Genomic DNA, 22,402 nt, shown 5'->3' with positions numbered 1-22,402 from the left:
TTTCCTAAGTCCCGCGAAAGGACACCCTTTACAAAAAAAAAAAAAAAAAAAAAAAAAAAAACACACACAAACAAAAACAATTTCCCCTGAAAGAATTCCCACACAGTAAAGAACCCAGAATGTTAATTCCTGTTACTCTAACAATTAACTCCCCAAACTCAAAAGAGAGTACTAATCAAACCCACAATCAAATCCAAAGTTAATTAAACCCACAATTAAATAAAAAATCAATTAAACCCACAATTAAACTAAAAGTTAATTAAACCCACAATTAAATTAAACCCCAAAATTAAATTCAAAATTAATTAACCCCACAATTAAATTCAAAATTAACTAACCCCACAATTAAATCCAAAGTCCCATGGGAAAATATAAAAAATTGTCTGGCCTAGTGCACAGCTGATTTGCAAAGTGAGTCAAGATCAACTTATCATCTTCAAGGGCAAACGACAAAAAAGCACTCAGTCTCCCCACAAGTAAAGAGAATGGGAGTCTACCCTCACATATAGAAAACGGGACTCGAGCAGAAGGACAAGAGAGAGAGAGAGAGAGAGAGAGAGAGAGAGAGAGAGAGAGAGAGAGAGAGAGAGAGAAGAATTCGTCCCTCACCCCCTCAGTGCAACAACTCACTCCCCCTATCACCCCATCCAAGGCTTGCTGCAGTCTACAGAAAAAATGCTGAGCACCAAAACCGCTAAGAGATGGGCTCGCCAGCCGTCAGGGCAAAAAAAAATTGCCGAGTAAGCTTACAGCAACCGCTTCTACCTTATCATACACACAAGTATGCACCCAAAATGAAACATGTATGTGTGTAATTATAAAAAATAAAAAAAAAAAACAGTTTAAAAAAACTAGGAAATGTATACACACTTGCATAAGAAATGTTTACACACACAGTAACTCAACAAAAATCAAATCAATTACTACCCAATTATCAAAGTCCCCAGAGATAACACAATAATAAAATACTCCCTTTACTAAACCCTAAACGCCGATGCGAACTGCTGATTGCTATAATAATAAAAACAAAAGATATAAGGCATGCCCAACTAAAGACGTCACTGACATGTCACTTGGGGGATGACGTCACTGCAGCCACTGCCCAAAAATTAGTTGCAGCACAATACAAAACAATCCAATCTGACATTAAAATTAACAATACAAAGAAAATGATAACACTTATGTATGCCTCTGCTCAACGGCGAGAGATCTTCTCACCAAAGAAATAGGGGTGGGGGGGGAGAACACTTGCGCATTTTCACGTATTTTATCACACACAAGTGGTCAAGATACAGCAGTTACTTTACACTATACACAGTATATATGCCTAACCACTCCCAAATATGAACTAATGGCCATAAATTCCCATTCACATTAAACCCCTGCGCCCCGTGACTCATCACTGAACACACACGGAGAGTCACGTTCGAGAAAGACTGATTCAGGCGTGTCTCACAACAATAGCTTCCTAACCTGAATCGCTGAACCATCAAAATCCTATTCTGAGATGCCAATACCTATCTATGTCTAACACTGCTGCCAACCACTGTTAAATGACCCTATCCCTAGGTCAAATAGGGTCATCTTTTATTGCTGTATCTGTTTTGAGAACAGAATCAATCATCTTACTTCCCTACGATGTCTCTGGTGGCCGTGGCTCCCTGGGTCACAAATTCCTTCTCCTTTGTCGACTCCTCTCACTGAACCTATTCTTAAACAAAGGCCTACTGGATTAAACCCTGAAGTACAAAACTCGACTTTATTTGCAAATTTAATGAAAGTGATTCAGTAAAAGCTACGATCATGAAATGGAGTGAATTCCATCTCCTACAATTGGAAAACATCACTAGAGGAAATTCTGATTCGCAAACATTCAGGTTATCAATCCTAAACCAGCTAATACTCGTGACTAACATCCTGGTCACCAAATAAAGTAATAAGGTCATAGTTATTCTAGACCACAATAAATGTCAATAGTATGTACAGAACAAACACCACTTCCAAAATATTCATCCTCTCAGGGCGAACCCAGAATTCTTTCTATGGCAACAAATAACAGATTTTCCAGTGGTGATCTTCCGACACTTCACCGCTAACCACAACAGACCCAGTCTCAAAATGCAATCCCCCTGCAAGAGTCTGTCTGCCTGTTAACGGACCATCCGCGAGTGCAACACACATACGCACTCATATTGCCCTATGTACTTAAATCCTGATCATCGTCAGGCGAGCACAAATGCATGCGTCAGACACCCTCGCTATATCCAAATGTGCAAACCTCCAAGTCAACACAGATGCACCTGCAGTGGAAGTATCACTGATAGGCCAGCACATAGTTCTCCACTGCTGTCCAAAGTCAACCAAGACTTTATATATATATATATATATATATATATATATATATATATATATATATATATATATATATATATATGTATATATATATATATATATATATATGTATATATATATATATGTATATATAATATATATATATATATATATATATATATATATATATATATATATATATATATATATATATATATATATATATATATATATATATATTCATATATATATATATATATATATATATATATATTATATATATATGTATATATATATTATATATATATACATATATATATAAAGTCTTGGTTGACTTTGGACAGCAGTGGAGAACTATGTGCTGGCCTATCAGTGATACTTCCACTGCAGGTGCATTTGTGTTGACTTGGAGGTTTGCACATTTGGATATAGCGAGGGTGTCTGACGCATGCATTTGTGCTCGCCTGACGATGATCAGGATTTAAGTACATTGAGGCAATGTGAGTGCGTATGTGTGTTGCACTCGCGGATGGTATATTAACAGGCAGACACACTCTTGCAGGGGGATTGCATTTTGAGACTGGGTCTGTTTTGGTTATTGGTGAAGTGTCGGAAGATCACCACAGGGAAATTATACCACAGGGAAATTATAAAGTCACAAAAGAAAATTTTCCGCTTCACACAATGTAGCAGAATACCTAGTAGATATTCTTAAACCACTGGTTGGTAACATTTCTGATGCTAAAGAACAACGTTGACTTGATAGATATAAAAAAAATGTAAGAATAACAGCCGATTCAGGCATGTGAGTTTATCTGATGATTCATTTGATGATTTGTCAGAATTTTAATGACAACTTAAGACACCATACAGCTGGATGTATAATTTTTCAAGAACACTTTAACAGAACTGATTAAAATATACTTAAAAGGACAAAAATGTGAATTCAACGAAAAATTTTACTCTCAAAATTTGGTATGGCTGGGTAACCTTTTACTTTTGAAAGCAGAATGTTAAACCAAATCGGAGCACGCGACGTAATGTGGTTTGGGTATGTTGACGACGTATGCAGCATTTGGCAAGGGAACGAAATGTAAATGCTTCCTTTGGTAAAGTAATGAACTGCTCACATCAATAAAATTCACTTCGGAACGGACCATTGTTGACTACGTGACTCACAGAAGTAGTGGTAGGTTTAAACAGTGTGTACAGAAAAGCTGTCAGTAATTATGCTTATGTACATTTTATTTCTGGTCAGATAATAAAGTAAAGAAATCAGTTTTAAAATCATGTTTTTAAGAGCATTACGTTTACGTAGCAATGAGTACATTGACACGGACATAGATTTAATTAGGAATACAGGCATTTGGAGCAGCAAAAAAAAAAAAGACTTTATCATAACAAAAAAGAAAACTGTAAAAAACCGTACTTGTATTACCATATAGTACTGTTTTTAATGATGCTCCCAGTTGCTAAGGAATTTTGGCGTTAATGTAACATTTAAGACCAAAAATACAACGAAATAAGCACTAATAAAATATTTTCCCGACTATACTAGGGGCATGCACATCAAACCCCATGTAATTCCTGTGGCAACTTTTATATTGGTTAAACTGAAAAACAAATTGTATAGTGGATAGAACGACACAAAAAAGTGTAAGATATGCACTGGTGAACACTACAGTTTTTGTTCACGTTAGTGAAAACAGTCATAATCAGTTGGGCACGGACAAAAAAAGATAGTTTATTCCAATAACACACTGGAAAGAAACATGATCGAGTCCAGTTTTATACAAGAAAGTTTTTGTAAGACCTTGAATATCAGTCAATGCATGTATAAATTCGATCCATTACTATGGAAAGGAATAGGTGAAATGTATAGATTTTAAGGAAGGTAGATAACATGGGACGAGAGCTTAGGTGTGTGCCCGCCCGCATATAAGAACATATGTATAAATAGATTGTTGACCTAAGACGCTACAGAGTTTCCTGGTCCTCTCTGTTTTTTCCGATTTGGTGTCCAACCGTCTGTATGTTCGTTTGCAATGTTACTCCAGCATAATTATATATCGTAAATTTCTACCACTATGTTTCCGACCTCTAGAAGATGTCTTGAATATAAAGATGAAACTGGTCAGCACTTAAAATCAGTGTTTCATTTTCCTTGCGGTACACCTGCTTACATACCGTGTATGCAGACGCATACATCTCATGTCACTGTGATTTTACGCATTTACACACACACACACACACATATATAATATACATATACCTACACATATTTACACATATATACATAATACTAACTAGTTACGTTTTTCGTTCCTATGCCTTGTCCCATCAGATATGGTGGATCCTAAATGTTACTTTTAAATTCGAAGCGTTCACATTAAAATGAAGTTGTGAACTCCATGCCTTAGTCCTACGAATGTTCTAGGGACTTGTGATTCGAACTAGGCAGGCACTTCTGTAGTGTCACCATTCCCAAGCACTGGCCAAATCCAACGTTTCTTAACTCTGGAGAGTGCTGAAGTGGGTAGTGTAGTGAACCTTGGAAACAGGGCTCACGAGTTTGAGTCTTTCCTAGTACGAGAAAACATGTCAAAATGTGAAATACACTGCCTGCAACTAGGAATTTCTTATTTTCACGAACTACCCCTGGAATCTTGTCTATTAGTGATATAAATTTCGCTACACCTCTCGTAAGCTGATCACTGACGTTAAGCAACATTGGTTTTGATCATTACTTCTATGGGTAACCCCTTGAACAACAGCTGTCGTCAAGGCAAGGTACAAGCAACCAAATCCACAATACTTAATGAAAGCAAAAATGGAAAATGATGTTTGGAGAATATGGAAGGGTGGTTGAGCCAGGTGATTCAACTTTAAAAGCATGTGACGGAGAAATAGATGGTGGTACTGATAAGGATGGAGTTCATGAAGTAAAGCAGAATGGAGAAAGTTTAACGGAAAAGGTGTTTGGAAAGGAGCTGGGTTGTCGGAAACATATATATAATTTCCAAAGTATACTTGGTAGAGAACATGGTGAAAAAAAAAGTCTGTTAGATTATGTGTTAGCATACAGTAGATGGAATAATTGAGGGATGTAATGGAGAGAAGATGAGTAAATGGAGGCATATCGCATTATTGTATACTTGAAGTAAAAGTTAAGAGAGATAGAAATTAAGCTCGAAGAGGAAGGGCTGAAAAACGGGGGTGAAACAATAACATACACACATAAGTTTTATAAGAAGTGAGCCTGGCAAGTCAGTGAAAAAATGGGCGAAAAAATGCGCTATGGCTGCAAATACTGACGTCGGAACAGGGAGTGTAAAATTGCGGGGAAGAGAGTGAGAGAGAAAGTAATGAAACTAGAGGAATGCATATGATCAGGTCTTTAGAGAAAATAAGTTGTTCTGTAAACAAAGAAAGGTTAATGATTAACTGGGCCTCAGAATAAATGATGCATATGGAGAAATGGTGCCTGAAGGAAATGCAGTCCTGTGTTGACGAAGAGGGTATTGTGAAGCTTTATTGCATGTGGAGGATGCAGGAGGTGAGAACTGAACGAGGCAGGAATGGCAAGGGTTGGTGTAATTTTGAGAAAGATTTCAGAAGTCACTAGTGTGGGTATAAAGAGGACACTAATTAAGAGGCTAAAGTATGGAAAGACATCACGTGTTGATGGAAATCCAAGTAAGATGCTAAGATGCTGCAGTAAAATGGTGAAAATGTGATTGAGTAGCTAACTAGTGTTCAGAAACTCCTAGATGAGAGAGAGGTTCTAAATGAATGGGTGAGACGAACACTTATACTTTTGTATGTTGCGTAGGTGAGAGGGACGACAGTGAGAATTCTATGGGCATAACATTACTTAATGTACTGGGAAAGGTGTATGGTGGGATTTTAATCTAGAAGGCAAGAAAGATGTCAGAGAGACTGACAGAAGAACAATGCGGGTTTAGACAGTAAAAGGGGTGAATGTATCAAGCATTCGTTATGAATCAATTATACGAAAAGTTCGAGAACATATAAAAAGGCTGTATGCGGCATACAGACACATATACCATGATGCTTATGACAAAATGAGATGCAACGTGGCGACTGTTGAGGTTGTACGGTATAGGAGATGAATACTGTCGTGAACAGTTGAAGGTTTTAATATTGGAAGTGAAGCGAGTTCATATATGTAAACACGAAAGTGACGGTTTGTCTGGAAGTGCGCAAGAGACCTAACTGGTTGATAATCTTCAAGAATGGAACACGTGAAAAGTCAGAGCAAGGGCATTAGATTTAGGTGTAAGTTGTGGGATTAGAAAAAGGGGTGTGAATAGTGTGAAAAGGGTGGTGTCTGTAGATGGCGCAGTACAGACTGGGTATACTAAAGAGGACTACAGGAAATTTGATTATTTGCAAGAGGAGGAATCTGAAAGTAAATTTTGGAGAGAATAAGGTAACGAGGGTAAATGATAATCAGGATGGTACGAAATAAAATTAATATTGATGGCGGAAGAATGAGAGTGGTTTGTTCATTTATGTATTTGGGAGTAAATGGCACCGATGATGAGATGAGAGAAAAGGTCCCTCAGAGCATTAGTGAAGCAAGGATGGTAGCAGGTTATGTGCTTAAAGGCGTGGAAGAGACTGAAAGTGTCTGTGAAACCCAAGTTTGCAATGCACGAAAGGATTTGACCCCACATTCCACTTCAAAAGCGCAGTGCGAATGTTGACTGCATGAATTAAAAACGGTTGAAGCTATTGAGATGTTGGTTATATGGAATAAGAAGAATTGCAAGTGTGAGAAATGGGAAGATAAGGAGAGGCGGTAAAAAGGGTTAGCGTAGGTGGAAGGATGGATTAGAGCGTTTTGAGATGGTTCAGTGATGTGGGGACATTGGAGTACAGTATGCTCCTTTGCCAGAAGAGTGACATAACTCAAAAATTGCTATTTTTCAGAAGCGTTTTAAAGTTTAAAACTCTCTATACTTTCTACAGTGTAATAGTGACATGTCATGCCCCCTAGCGGTTCGTATTACGAATACAAATAAGACGTTTTTACCACAATATTAAACAAAGAACGAGCTATCTGCTAGTATCAGTAACTCAAAAAACACATTTTTTGAGTTGTGTCACTCTTCTGGCAAATGAGCGAATAGGTTTGTGAAATACTGTAAAATCTGGAAGTGTTAGGAAGGAGGAGCAGAGCTCTAGTTAGGAATCGATAAATGGAGTGAAAGATGCACAAGAAAGGTTCCAAATTAGCCAGCAATATTTAGAAAAAGGTTAATAGCAACAAAAGCAGATGCTTAATATAAAGGAAACTTTCTGAGCGTTAACTCATTGATTTGCTCTCTCTCTGAAGTAATAAGGACAACAATGATATAAAAATGAGAGAGAACTCTCTCTCTCTGAGAACAAGAGAATAAACAAGAGAGAGAGAGAGAGAGAGAGAGAGAGAGAGAGAGAGAGAGAGAGAGAGAGAGAATTTGGGTCCTAAGGAAAATGAGGTAAGAAATCATGGAATGAAGAGCAAGTCCAAGGAGAAGGAATGTTCAAAACCCTTGACCGAAGAGAGGGTACTAAAAGCACTAGAATGACATAATTCAATACTGAAAAAGGGCTTCCATTTAAAAACATGTAACCATATCTCGTAGAATATCCAGCCGAAGAAAGTGCGAAATAATGACCGGAAAACCTATTCTTCAGAGTCCACACTGCCAAAACCACAATAGCAAATTTACAGAGAGAAGCGTTGAAGAAGAAACTCGGTTTATATCAACGGAGGACGAAAGGCAGCTTAACCAAAGACATATACGAAAGGAGCACAAGTGCTGAAATTTAGTGCATGGAACAACTTCCATTGATTCTGGAGTGTTTTTCTTTACGCTCCGTTCAAGAAGACAAAGACGGGATGCAGGTGGATAGGGAAACAAGAGGTGTCGAAATCTTTTCGGTTAAAGGTCAGGAGACGGTTACAGGGCAAAGGGTGGAGACAAAGGAAATCAGTTCCCCATATTTTAAGATTAAAACTGATTTCGTAATTGATAACATGAATAATAATCTACCACATCAAAATGATTGGCCATTCAGTCCAGATCTTCTAGAGCGTTTCAACCGTTCTTTTTTATTTTTTTACGACGCTGCCGTTACCCTGGACTTTGATCTACAATTCGATTATAATTAGTTTTTTCTCTCTTCCCTCTTATTTTCTCTTTTATCTTTTCGTCAAAATTTCTGTATATTATATGCAAATGTCATCTTCCCGCCGATTTCCACCTTTTAACATTATTACCTTATGTCAGTTGTCCGAAAGGTACCTGTTCAATAATTAATCTTAACTTTTAAGAAACTTCAAATGCGAAAAAGGGAAAACAATTTCAATCAGTATCTTCGTGAAAGTGAAGCGAAGGAGGCAAACATAACGGTACCGTGTAGTTCAAGGAATAGGGGAAACCGTTTGCAACACTAGAACGTTAAGGTGAAGAGATTTTTCCCTTTTCCTAAACATTTCAATCATTTTCATCGCGTCGGATTGCAAACGTTGCTGACAGAAATGTGCAATTTTAATCTGATGTCATGACAAACATGTTAGGCAGCAGCAGGACCAAATCACTTCTGCTAAGGAAGGATCTTTGGTGGAAGAAATAGCAAACATTTGCGAGTGATTCGGACGCGAGCTGGATCCAACCACAAACGTTTGCTGATGCTGATCCGAGATCAGGGAGTCTGAAGGTTTCATTATCGTGCCCCGGTAACCTGCTGGCCTGGGTCTGAAGTTTCATTATCGTGCTCTGGCAGCATACCGGTCAACTGTGCATCCTATTTCTTAACGTAAGTTGCCATGCCACGCTAATGAAATCTTCAGAATCATTGGTCCAAGGTACTAATAAAGATCACAAATATTTATGACAGAATCACCTAACAAACTTTTTTTATCAGAAAAACTCCACGAATACCGCACTGCTGCTAAAATTATGATTGTAAAAACCAACAATATAAAATAAATATAAACAATGAAATCACGACATTGCAATATACGACGGCATTTGGAGGTCACAGAATTACAATGAAATTAATGACATCGCACACGCACAGCGCACTTCTTAATTAAAAATTAATACCAATTAAATATTGTAATTGGTTGTGATGATAATACTGTCGGCATTAACGGAACTAATTAGCGGATTGGTATGGAGAAAAGTCCTAATGCTTTGTCACAGAGTGGAATTATTTCTGTATAACCTTCATCGCTGGCAGATTCTCTCCGCACAATTCCGCTCATTACGTTCAGTTATTTATAGAACACTTAAGAGAGACAACGAACCTCATCATGGAAAGCCCTGACGTATAAAGTCAATAATCACCATTCAACCAAGGTCTGTTGCTAGTTTCTGTTAACTGACTTTTGGGATAAAGTTGTTAGCCCTAAGTTTACGGTAAATAGAAGGTGCTCACGTAAGCACAATTGCCTACGACGAGATTAGTGTCACCAGTTCCAATATGGGTAACATCAAGGAGGGTTTGTGCATCCTATTTTCCCTACGGGCAAATGATCGTTAATTACTCTGTCTGTCCGATGTGCACGCATCCCCAATGAAATACATCCATCCATACATGAATGCCCACTTTGCTTCAAGCGAGAAGGCTGGGCAAAACAGCATTTACAACTCTGCAGATTCATCAACAAAATCGCTTAAAAAGTGGGAATTTTAATCATTAACTGTAAATAAAATTTTGTGGCAAAATTAATCCCAAAATTTTTTTTATATCCTAGAACGAGTGGATACTGACGAAAAGTATATCATTCTGAAATATCAAGTGATAGCCCAGATTAACTATCGTGCTATTTTTATAGAAAATTTTCTTGATAAAAGATTAATAATGCGAATAACAATAATAACTATAAAATGATAGAATATAATAATAATATTCACAATAAGTAGTAGTAGTAGCAGTAGCAGCATTAGGGGCATTACGCTGTACCAGATTCAACATAGCACTGTTATACCGGTAATTTATGAACAATAACAGACGAAATCCCTGTAATGAGGACGGTTTGGCCAAATGCTCATCTGATTAGGGAGAAGGCGCGCCGCCGATGAAATTCACGTAATCCCCCTTCCGTACGTACACTGTAATTCTATGGAGAGTATGAGCTTAATTGTTGCGGGAATGTCTATATTTCAAGGGATATTCACATACATACTGTATGCTAGGCTCTTGTCTTTATGCATGTAAGTGAACCACGCACACAACACTCACCCACACACACACACATATCAATCATATATATATATATATATATATATATATATATATATATATATATATATATATATATATATTTATATACACATATATATATGTATATATATACATACAGTACATACATACATACATACACATACATACATATATATAAAATTATATTTATACTAGTCTTCCTCTCTCTCATACACACACACGCATACATATGTGTGCGTGTGTATTTGTGTTTAGGCATTTCACACGTGAATATACATATTATATCTGTTAGCATTTCTAACGAGCAAACTCAAATCGATATCAAAGAATTTTTAAAGTCCGTAGAAATATTAAGAGAATATATATATATATATATATATACTATATATATATATATATATATATATATATATATATATATATATATATATATATATATATATATATATATATATATTACTACATCTCAAGCATACAAGCTACCAAAAGATCAATTTAAAGCTCAGAAGTAAAAATACAGTGCATTGCTTAGCACTGCCTAACAAGGAAGGGCAAAAGGAATATTGGCCCCTCCTTAAAATCTGTTAATTGCACTCAGTTTACCTCTCCACTTTCTCTTTTTGAACATGTGACTGTGGTAAGCCTTTGTTTCAGAACACGATGCTTTGAGGAGATTAAGTCAGGCCGAAAGCAGAATAGAGCCAGCAATGCAGATTAAGAGAAAGAGGCAAACACCTGGAATTGGCTCACCATGCAGTGACCCTGATTCAAATGATGCGAGCGCATAGAGGAATGACACTAACTCCATCTGCATGAGGAAAGCATCATAATTCCTGACCTGAGGTCTTAAAAGGCCTGACCAAAGGAACGAGAAGTTGTGAGACATATCTGGACACGAGCGAGTCACCATCCTCCCTTTGCATTCCCACCTCCTTCAGAGTACCATGCTCCCACCACGGTGCTAGGACCGTTCGTTACTGGACCGTTCGTCCCCGGACACTTCATTACCAGACATTTTGCTACAGGACAGTTCGTTACTAGGACCCTTCGCTACCAGGCCATTACGCTACCAAGAGCTTTTTTTTTTTTTAGATTTGTTGTGAGCTCATATTTTTTAATTAGATAAATGTGATAATAATAATAATAATAATAATAATAATAATAATAATAATAATAATAATAATAGTTTGTCATTTTTGTTATATATAATAATACAATAGTAATACTATATATTCATTATAAAATTGAAATATTAAAAATATTTACTGTACTAGTTTGGTCATATATTAGTTTAGTCATGTATTATAAAATAAAAAGACAGTTTTTATTAATATAGCTTCAAATTATGAGCAATAGCTCGAAGAAAATCCATTTTACATTCAGGGTTGTAGCGACTAATAACATTAAGAACCCTCTGCTCAGAGTTCTTATACTTTCTTTTCTTTGAAGGTAGATTGCCGCAATTTACTTGTATGATTTTTGTTCTCGCTAGTCCTTCTTCGTTTTTCAAGGCATCAATCAATTTCCATATATTTGGATGTGAGCTTGTAACTGAAGTTCTAAGAGAGCTATGAAAACCCTCTAAGTTGTTATTTGTCCTGGGCATTTCATTGACTGTCCTCTGATACACATTTCACAACTGTATAGGAAACAGGGGTTCTAGTCGTCTTCTCCTTGATCCCCGGCCTCGTTCACCACCAATGTAATTTGTAGAAAAGTACGAAACTATTTCTTCTGGAATTTCATTATCATCGATCAACTCCTCAAACCCTGAAAGAAGGTCATTTGGCGGTAAAATGCCAGTGCTGGGAAACAGCGCACTTTTAAACTAAATTCCTTTTGATGATATCGTTCCTTTGCTTGAACTGTATGTTTGTAAACATTCTGAGATAAATGAAATAAACAACAGCTAACTTCTGTTTCTTGAAAAACAGCCTTCAGTGAATTAATGATAGCCTTTTCAAAATCAACCACAATGCGATCTGGCTCATGATTTTGTACGAGGTCTTTAATTACAGAAAAAGGCGCTTGTAAGTGGCTTCGGTTTTATCAGGTAGTAGTGCAAAAAGTCGGGGAATACTTATGTCTTTAGTTTATATATGCAACGTATATAACTGATAGTATATAACTGGACAACATTTGAATGTTCCATCACCTGCCCATACTTTAAACTTTTTCAAATCACTTAATCCATCTGCAGATGCAAATACCAAAATCCTTTCGAGATCGTCTTCGCCACTGTCGTATTGCAGAAATAATGACCCAGTACTCAGTTTGGCGTAGTCTTCGGGAATCAGATAACCATGCCTTACTTGTGGAATTGGAGGAGATTTATTTTCCTGTTGCCTTCATCGGCGTATATTACGACTTATATTTGATGGACAAGGAAGTTCAGCTATGGCACATTCATGTAAATTCTTTAATTCAGTAGCAATCAAAGTACGTGAAGAGTCTTGGGTTCCAAGAGCTTTATCTTTGATTTGATTGCTTGCACATTTTGCACTTACAGAAGAAGCCGTGGTAGTATGATTGTGTTCACCGACTTCCTTTATTATTACACGTGCGATTTTCACACATCCAATATTGTTTTGTCCCATCACTATTTTCCTTCTGCTTACAGTATATGTAATTCAAATCATCCACCAACTTGATTTGTTTTCTTCTGGATTCAATCGTCCTGGGCATCTTAACTAAGGGTTCAGTCACTTTTAAAAAAGAGATACTTAGCAAATGAAATACGTTGGTTTAGTTACAGTAACAAAGTAAAATGTATAATAGTATCCAGTATTTAAGTAACAAGGTAAGATGTATAATAGTAATTATGTTACCAACTATTCAGTATTTCAAGTTACGAACTACATTAACAAGGTGATCAACATTTAATTACAAAAATAATAGTAGACAAAACTTTGACCTTTTGGTAGCGTAATGGCCTGGTAGCGAAGGGTCCTAGTAACGACTGTCCCGTAGCGTAATGTCCGGTAACGAAATGTCCGGGTACAAACGGTCCAGTAACGAACGGTCCGGACACCTCCCACCACATGGTCCTATCTTGTGGGGGCCTTAGTATTCCTACCAGTGAAGCTCTTTACCCCTCCTCCACTACCATCACCCTCGCTGAAGCTGCTTCTTCTATAAGGCAAAGTGATATGTTGCAAAGGCTCTTGTCATTCAGTCACACTGTTTTAATTCTTTTACTAAATTTCCCTACTTCATTTCTAAGTGCCAGATTTCCATGTTAACCTCGCCTTGTTAGTGCAGCGTTGCGTAAATTCCAGTGTTTGGGTAATTACGTAAAATCGTGTTTAAGGGATCCTTGGTACCCTCTGAGCACCACCTTGTCCTAAGCATATTTTATGCTGTTCTTACTGGCCTTTAATTCGTAAATCCCTCCATTTACAAAGGGATCATAAGCCATGGAACCCTCCCTTGATTGTGCCTTGCCCGTCGTCAGCCCACGATGCCCCTTATCAGCATCGTCACAGCGATGGATACACCTTCAAGTGTTCCTAGTTATAATTAATCTCTCAAGCCTTACCTGCCTACTTAGTTCATTTCGTCTTCTGATTATTCATTTAATGGAAATATACATAATCTTAAAATTACCGTAAAGTGTTTGCTTACAACTGCCTTGTGAGTAGAGCCATCAGCTCAGTTATATTCCCCATTTTCTTTGTTTTTTACGATTTCCTGAATCAACACCAGTCAGATACTAGAAAAATATTGAGGTAACTAAATCATTCATTTAGAATCTGTAACTGGCTCATGATAAGCATTTCCCGACGTAAAATCATAAATATATATATATATATATAATATATATATATATATATATATATATATATATATATATATATATATATATATATATATGTGTGTGTGTGTGTGTGTGTGTACATTCACGTTTGTCATTTGACTTAGTATTTGGCGCACGTTTTAAGAGATCGCGGATGGTGACGCTTCGTAAACTTTTCACTCTTAATAAAATTTCGGTCCTCATAGTGACCAATTGCCGCCCCACCCAGATTCCTCAGTTCTTATTAAGTAACTGGAGATAGCATCGGTGGTGTTTGTCGTAAAACCTTTATTTCCATCACTATTTTAGCCGAACAGGACAACAGGACAAAAGAGTAAGGAAACCCCGGAAAGAAACGACAAACCGGAGTCTTAGAAAAAGAAAGGAGGCTACATAATATGTCGGACAGAGTACTCCCTTTATAAGTAAGGAGATGGGAATGTTAGGAAAAACCGATATAGCAATTACTTGAGTTGTATTAACAAGACACTACCCGTTCTCGAGAAAACATTTCTTTCTAAAAAAGAAAGGAAATAATGCCTACAAAACTAGAGGTACTTTGTGTCCCCCTTTCGGTCCAAAGCTGAATTAGTTCCTATTTCGCTACTCAACTCCTTCAACTATTGCCTCAGTTCCTGACAGCTTACAATAAATCAAACTTGCTCCAGTTTTCGACACACTAAAAATGACTTATTTTTATGGTTCAGACACCTCAAATATTAATAATTTAAATAACAATCTAATCTTTATATAAAAATTTTTTTTTCATGCGTACCGCCACCAGTCTACAAGTAGTAAAAAATTAAAACGGGGTCACCAGTCCGGAGCAAGCCTCATGCTGCATGGTCCCTAACAAGTATACAGAATGAATGAAGGTACCTTGGTCCGAGTTTCAGGACAGTCCGTAACGTCCCTCGGTTCAGGATTTGAAATGAAGACCCTCTCTTGACAGTGGCGGTGTGGAGGCATCGGCCGAAAATTAATCTCTAGATGAATAAGTGAACCAAGATCTGCGCAGTTGTTTGTAACTCCATGTGCAACGTTTCTTTTGTACGGCCCTGAAAGATAAGTTTGTGTAATGCCACTAACTTCACTGTAATATGAAAGCCACGATAAACTGAATAATAATAATAATAATAATAATAATAATAATAATAATAATAATAATAATAATAATAATAATAATTTCAGCTGAAATGCCCGGAAAAACATTCAATGCTGCATGAATATACAGTAGAGACAATCATACAGTAGTAACAACAACTACAAAACACGTACATAATTAGTAACAACAACAACAACAACAGCAAAAACAACAATAACAATCATAAAAAGAGACTAAACACACAATGGAGAGTTTTGCACTTAATTAAATTATCCTCTGACGGAAATAGTATTTTCATATATAAGAAAGAAAAACAATTGATACAAATGAGTAAACAATGGGACCTGTTTAGATCAGTGCAATATACTGTGAGAGAGAGAGAGAGAGAGAGAGAGAGAGAGAGAGAGAGAGAGAGAGAGAGAGATGCTGCAGAACGTCTTCCGCATTTGGTAAGATACATCTGATAAAAAAAATGCAAGACGTTACCAAGTTGAAATTATAAACATTACGGCTGTTACTTTGGAGAGAGAGAGAGAGAGAGAGAGAGAGAGAGAGAGAGAGAGAGAGAGAGAGAGAGAGAGAGAGAGACTCCATCCCCTTCACGGCCATTGTCCTCCGTTTCATTGTTTTCACAACCGCTGTTTGAACGACCTCTCTAAATTCCCCTCATTATTTCAGAATCCCTTTGTGTTTTTTGTTCACTAAAATAATAAACAAAGAAGGTTAGATTCCGTGATGGAAGATAAAAAAAAAAAAAAAAGACTTGGGACGACAGACTTTTGACGCTAAATGTGCAGCGGTGCATTTTGTCGGAGGAGAAACGTTAAACAGACTTCTAGAAGGGAAGCAGGCAAACTTGTACAGTGCAAAATTTCAAATTTATTTTTTTTATTACAAAACTCCCTGTCTTCTGCGAAGGGTGTCGTGTATTTTCAGGGAAGAATGTCCTTTTTATTCTGAATCGGGCAGCCATAAAACGTTCCTTCAATTCTGAAAAGAAGAACCGGACTACGCAAGCATGAAAACTTACAGCAAGTCTAAATAACATACATACAACCTTTTAGTCAACTACATATAACCTCAACACTTGGTGAGTTCAGCGGAAAGCCTTCCGTAAAATGCATCTTTCTTATACACAAAGCATGCACAAGTCCAAGCGAACTTCGCTATCCTGCTATATTCATGTCACGATAAAAAAAAAAAAATTGACATCTTTCAAACTTTCCGAAATCTATTCGTCGGCCCGGTTGAGGTCCACAGCCAAGTTCTGTACAATGTGTCCACTGGATCCCATCTAACCACACACACATATACACACACACACACACACACACACACACACACACACACACACACACATATATATATATATATATATATATATATATATATATATATATATATATATATATATATATATATATATATATATATATATATATATATTATATATATATATATATATTGTCATAAGCTTGGGAGAAGGTAATATTGAACGTTTTACATTAGGGACTGCCTTATGGGCCAAGGGGGTTCCCGATTATGAGCAAAAGGAATGTAAAAGGGACTTACCTTGAGTTTTCATTGATTAGCCCGGGGAACAAAGGTCGCCAGTTTGGAATTAGAACTCTCTTTACATTTAAGGGGTTTATTTTACAGAGAAAGGGGCAAATATGATAGACCAAAATGCATCAATTCACAGACAAGTAAGTCCAATATGATAGGCTATAAATGCAGTAATTTTACAGACAAGCAAGGCAAATATGATGGGACACAGATGCAATAATTCACATTAAAGTAAATAAACATATGCCCAAAATGCAGCAATTTACAGACACAATAAAATGAAAGAGGTAAATCCCAGGATAATGGCAATTAATTTCTGTAAGTTGATTTCTGTGTTGGCAACGGATTCTTGTGATCAGGCTGCGACCAGGAATGGCTGGGAAATCTGGGTGGCATAGATTTGCGAACTGGGCAGGCTATGCAGTCTCCTGGAAGAGAATTCCGGAGATAAGACAAACATGTGGGGGCAAGGGGAATCTCCCTTGTTACTAAACAGAGCACAATGAACAATCTCAACTTCTAAACCTCAGTTAGCCCAATTTAGCACTTTAAGGGGAGGACTTAATTACAGGTTATGAGGCTACTGAACAAATGCACCTTAAAAGATGAATGTGGAGGGTTCTGGTGACACAAAGGGGGCGCCGTAAGTAGAAATGAGAACGTGAAAATCGTAAAGGTGCAATACGAAAAAGATTAACTAGACAGAGAAGGGGGGAAAAGGGTTACTGGTGCAAACTAACTCTCATACTTTACCTTACACGAATATTTGAGCTCTTAATACAGCATCGGTGTGCCCTTCGAGTTGAGTAAGCGGGCCAGCTCCCAGGGACCAGGAAAGGAAGTTGTCTGTCTGGGCACATGGCTGGGAAATCTCTGCCCTTCTCTTTCAAAATGACGCGGGCTGCTGTGTTTGTGCGTACATCCATGCGTATGTGTAAGAAAGTCTGCAGCCAGTAATGGAGTCAAGGGAAAAACATTCTTACAGACTATGAGATTATAGCTTAAGATCTTAGCTTCCCATTTGCGTGGCTTGCATCTCCTAATACCTATAACCTCTCCAAGCTTAACTCGAAAACACTACCCCAGAAAGGGGGGAAATCTAGGTGTGTGCTTGTAACAAGGGGGCTGAAGGAGGGGGATCTACTGTGTAGCAGTCCCAGGCATTTCCTGGATGTGAGAATGGACTGTGTCCTGGGTTCAACATAAGTGGGAAAACCTCTTTGTTCTGCCATATTGGCTTGACTGTCAGTTAAGTGAGATGCTATATTTTATTAGAAATCAACTAAATTGTGGTTGACTAGGAGGAGAAATGTAAATTCTTGACTATATATATATATATACAGTATGTATATATATATATATATATATATATATATATATATATATATATATATATATATATATATATATATATATATATATATATATATATATATATATAGATAATATGATAATATGGGCCCATACAAATGCCAAAATGTGGAAAATAAAGGCTATATTTCAGAGACCAAACTGTCTCTCTCCTCAGGCAAATAGTGAATAAGAAAAAGTTACAAAAAAGCGGTATTTACACCAGACGGTCCATAGGTCAGCCGTTACGTCACTCAAGTTGACAATTTCTCTTTAATCTTCTTAATCGCTGGTTGGAGGAAGATTTTATCTATAATATCTGAATCCCACGCACCTCTTGAAAGATTCATGGTGTTTCTTTGTTTAATCAAAGCTGATTCCACCATCTAGCTTTGGAACCGACAATTGCTGCTATAAATAATATGAGACATATTCCAGTTTATTCTGTCATTTTGGTTATTTATGTGGTTAAAAATAGCTGAGCTCTGTTGTCCGTACCTAACTGAACGTTTATGCTGTATTAATTCCTGGGGAGTGATTTGCCTGTCAAGCCGATATAAGATTGGTCACAACCAAGGCAAGGGATTTTGTAAGCTCCTGTGTCTTCGGGGACTGGCTTTTGTCACATTAAACATTAAACATTCTGAAGAATTCTGTCACAAATTCAAAGAAGCACATATACCACTTCACAACATAAAACTTTTAAGTTTATATGTAGATTCCCTATTCACAAAAGTACCAGCACAGGACGTTTACAGTTTTTGAGGGAAAAATTAGCCCCCTATTCAGATCATTTCCCACTAGCCCTAGATAAAATAATAAAGTTAGTTGAATTATGTGCATCAAATAACATCTTTTCATTCAGGGAATCATTCTGTAAACAAAAATTCAGGTGCAGCATGGGCAGCCCTTCAAGTCCTGTTTTAGCCAATCTATACATGGAATAAATATATTGAAACTGTAATAATAAATGCAGGTATATAGATGATATTTTAACATTTTGGGATAACAAGTGGGGCAATTTTAATGAATTTCTTTCAAAATTAAATGCATTAGTGCCTAGCATCAAATTAAAGTTGAATGGGAAACAGACAACAAAATTCCTTTTCTTGACGTTTTGATAATTAAAGACACGACAGAATACAAATTTATCATATACAGAAAACCAACTTTCTCCATGTAATACGTCCATTTTTATAGCTATCGTGACATCTCTATCAAGGTTTATGTAGCCAGTAATTTATTCTTAAAGAGCCTTACGGATTTGCTCCCCGGATTTCCTGGAAAAGGAAATTGAACTAATCTGTAAGTAGCTGTCATCTCTAAAGTACCCTGACCATACAATTGAAAAAGCTATCCACAAAACAAACACTATTTTCTACCGTCCCCCCCATAACAAGACCAGAGAGACGCCCAACAGCAAAATGAAAATCCCACACCTGGACAGGATTAAGACGTTGACATAGACACTTGGAAACTAACCCTTTTGTTTTTACCTACCTAATTACCTTAGCCAAATCCCTGATTAATGTCCAACAAAAGCCAGTCCCCAAAGACAGGAGTTTATGAAATCCCTTGCCTCGATTGTGACCAGTCTTATATCAGCTTTACAGGCAAATCATTCCCCCAGGAATTAATACAGCATAAACGTTCAGTTAGGTACGGACAAAAGAGCTTAGCTATTTTTAACCACATAAATAACCAAAATTTGACAGAATAAACTGCAATATGTCTCGAATAATTTATAGCAGCAATTGTCGGTTCAAAAGCCAGATGGTGGAATCAGCTTTGATTAAACAAGGAAACAGCATCAATCTTTCAAGAGGTGTGTGGGATTCAGATACTATAGATAAAATCTTCCTCCAACCAGCGATTAAGATTAAAGAGAAACTGTCAACTGGAGTGATGTAACGACTGACCTATGGGCCTTCTGGCATAAATACCACCTTTTGTAACTTTTTCTCATTCACTATTTGCCTGAGGAGAGAGAGTTTGGTCTCTGAAATAGAGCCTTTATTTTCCACATTTTGGCATTTGTATGGGCTCCTTATATTTAATGGAATTCTGTTTTAACAAAAAATATTTCACAGTCATATATATATATATATATATATATATATATATATATATATATATATATATATATATATATATATATATATATATATATATATTGTCAAGAGGGAAACCTTGCACATGCCATCTCGTCTTCACATACTAACGTAAATACCCACATAAGAATAATTTTACTTATCTTAAAATAACATTAATTTTATTCCTTCTACCTTAAATATACTTACAGGTGGAAATTCGCCCCTATTTCATTTCCTCTTACCACTACCCCATTTGGGAAAACCTTTAATCCTTTCTGTGCCCTAGTGACTGCCAAAGACCTTGATTGCAGGTGCTGTTTATCCAGAAGACACTAATCCCGCCTGGGGCAGGCACGCCCAAAAGAGAAAGTGTTCCCATTCTGGTGACTGGCCCATGTGACAGGCACCATGTTGAACACCTGGCAGATGACCTGCATACCCTGAATGCAGACCGTACAGTAAACGGGACTCCAGGCGAACAAAAGTAACTTCACCTGGAATGAACAACGACGTAATCCTTACGAAGGCATAAAAGGAGAAACGCTGACTTGCTCATCCTTAGAATAGCCTCAGACTCGGAAGACGTTGGAACTCACCCAGGACACTTGGTCCTCCACCCTGCTCCTTGAGCTGCCCCCTTTGCAATCCCACGTGGCTATTCCTGAGCCTAAGGTTTCCTTTGTAGTGAAGTCCCTTCAGGCTACCTTCCACCGCTGGCGCTACTGCGGAACGAGGAATCTATCTCCCGATGAAGATAAGAGTTACCTGCTGAGGATTTGATCATCATCTTGTGTGCGCAGTGGTATAACCCCTGCTTTCTCCCCCTCTGCGGTGTCCTTTTGAAGTGGGCCTTTGAGTTTTGTCAGGGAAAATACTCCCAGTTATTTGTTATTCCTTTGGAACGACAGGATTCTGTTTACCTGTCCTAGATAATGCTTCATTCTTCTTCTGATATGTCTTTAATGCAAATATACTCATGTAAGTGAAACCTAAGTGTTTACCTGAAATTCCCCCCTTTGAAGTAGGCCCTCAGCCGATACTTTTGCAAGCTTTACTGAACTCGGCCTAAGAGTCAGATATAGTAATTTTTCAAGGTAAGTCTCCATTGCATTCAGTCATAAAACATATCAATATATATTTTTATATGTTCTAAACTAGGGGAAAGGAACTTACCATAAAGGATAATACTGATTTGACTAAAGATGCATGGTCTAGTATAACATAAGATGAAAAGGTAATGAGCTGAAGGCCTTACTAGAAAGGGATTTTGAGATGAACTCTTAGGATGACTAAAATCACATATATTTACAATAAAATAACCAGAAGATGGGGAGTAATTAAGACAGGTAAACAGGGTCCTGCTGGAACACAAATTTAAGATGAAAAGATGATCACTGAGGTGCTGGGATTTCACTTCAAGGGCACTGAAGATTAGATTGTGGTGTTTTGGGCACAGTAATAAAGCACAATCGTAGCAAAGGGCCCACAGCGAAAAAACACCATTTGCAATGGAGAATGCATATGATTACTTGGTGAAATTAGTGCAAATAAGGAAGTGAGGGTGCTCTGATGGTGCCAAGATTCCTTGATTGGAAACGCTGTTGAAAATCACTTATGAACACAAATTAACAACAAGTCAGGTCTATAGGAGAATTTGTGTTTGGAATTTGAAAAATGAGTAGCAAGAGAAAAAGAATTACGTGACTGGTAAACCACAGATTCCTGGCACTTTACCTTATTCTGAAGAGATGAGTCCTTGCAGATGTACCGATGAATGGTGGGGCGGGGGAGGGAATTTGGGAATTTGGCACTGGAAAGATACTTGACTGAGTATGCAGTCACGTGGGGGGCGGGGAACAGACTCTAAGGGAGAGGAGGTCAAAGGGGACAGTGTGTGTCGGAACCGAGTCTGGGGGC

General features: G+C 37.3%; 1 protein-coding gene across 1 annotated transcript in view; it reads right to left on the bottom strand.

The window, feature by feature from the left end:
- Nucleotides 1-22,402, bottom strand: part of LOC136847456 (histone-lysine N-methyltransferase SUV39H1-like) — a 933,410-nt gene that overhangs the window by 441,896 nt on the left and 469,112 nt on the right. Inside the window, exon 2 of the mRNA XM_067119163.1 lies at nucleotides 15,251-15,429. Within this exon, the coding sequence (XP_066975264.1) occupies nucleotides 15,251-15,340 (90 nt within the window). The 5' untranslated portion in view covers nucleotides 15,341-15,429. The remainder of the gene's footprint in view (nucleotides 1-15,250; nucleotides 15,430-22,402) is intronic.

This window comes from Macrobrachium rosenbergii, chromosome 16 (assembly GCF_040412425.1).
Source record: "Macrobrachium rosenbergii isolate ZJJX-2024 chromosome 16, ASM4041242v1, whole genome shotgun sequence".
NCBI classification, from domain to species: Eukaryota; Metazoa; Arthropoda; class Malacostraca; order Decapoda; family Palaemonidae; genus Macrobrachium; species Macrobrachium rosenbergii.
Note: the sequence above shows the minus strand (reverse complement) of the source record. Positions and strands in the feature narration are given on the sequence as shown.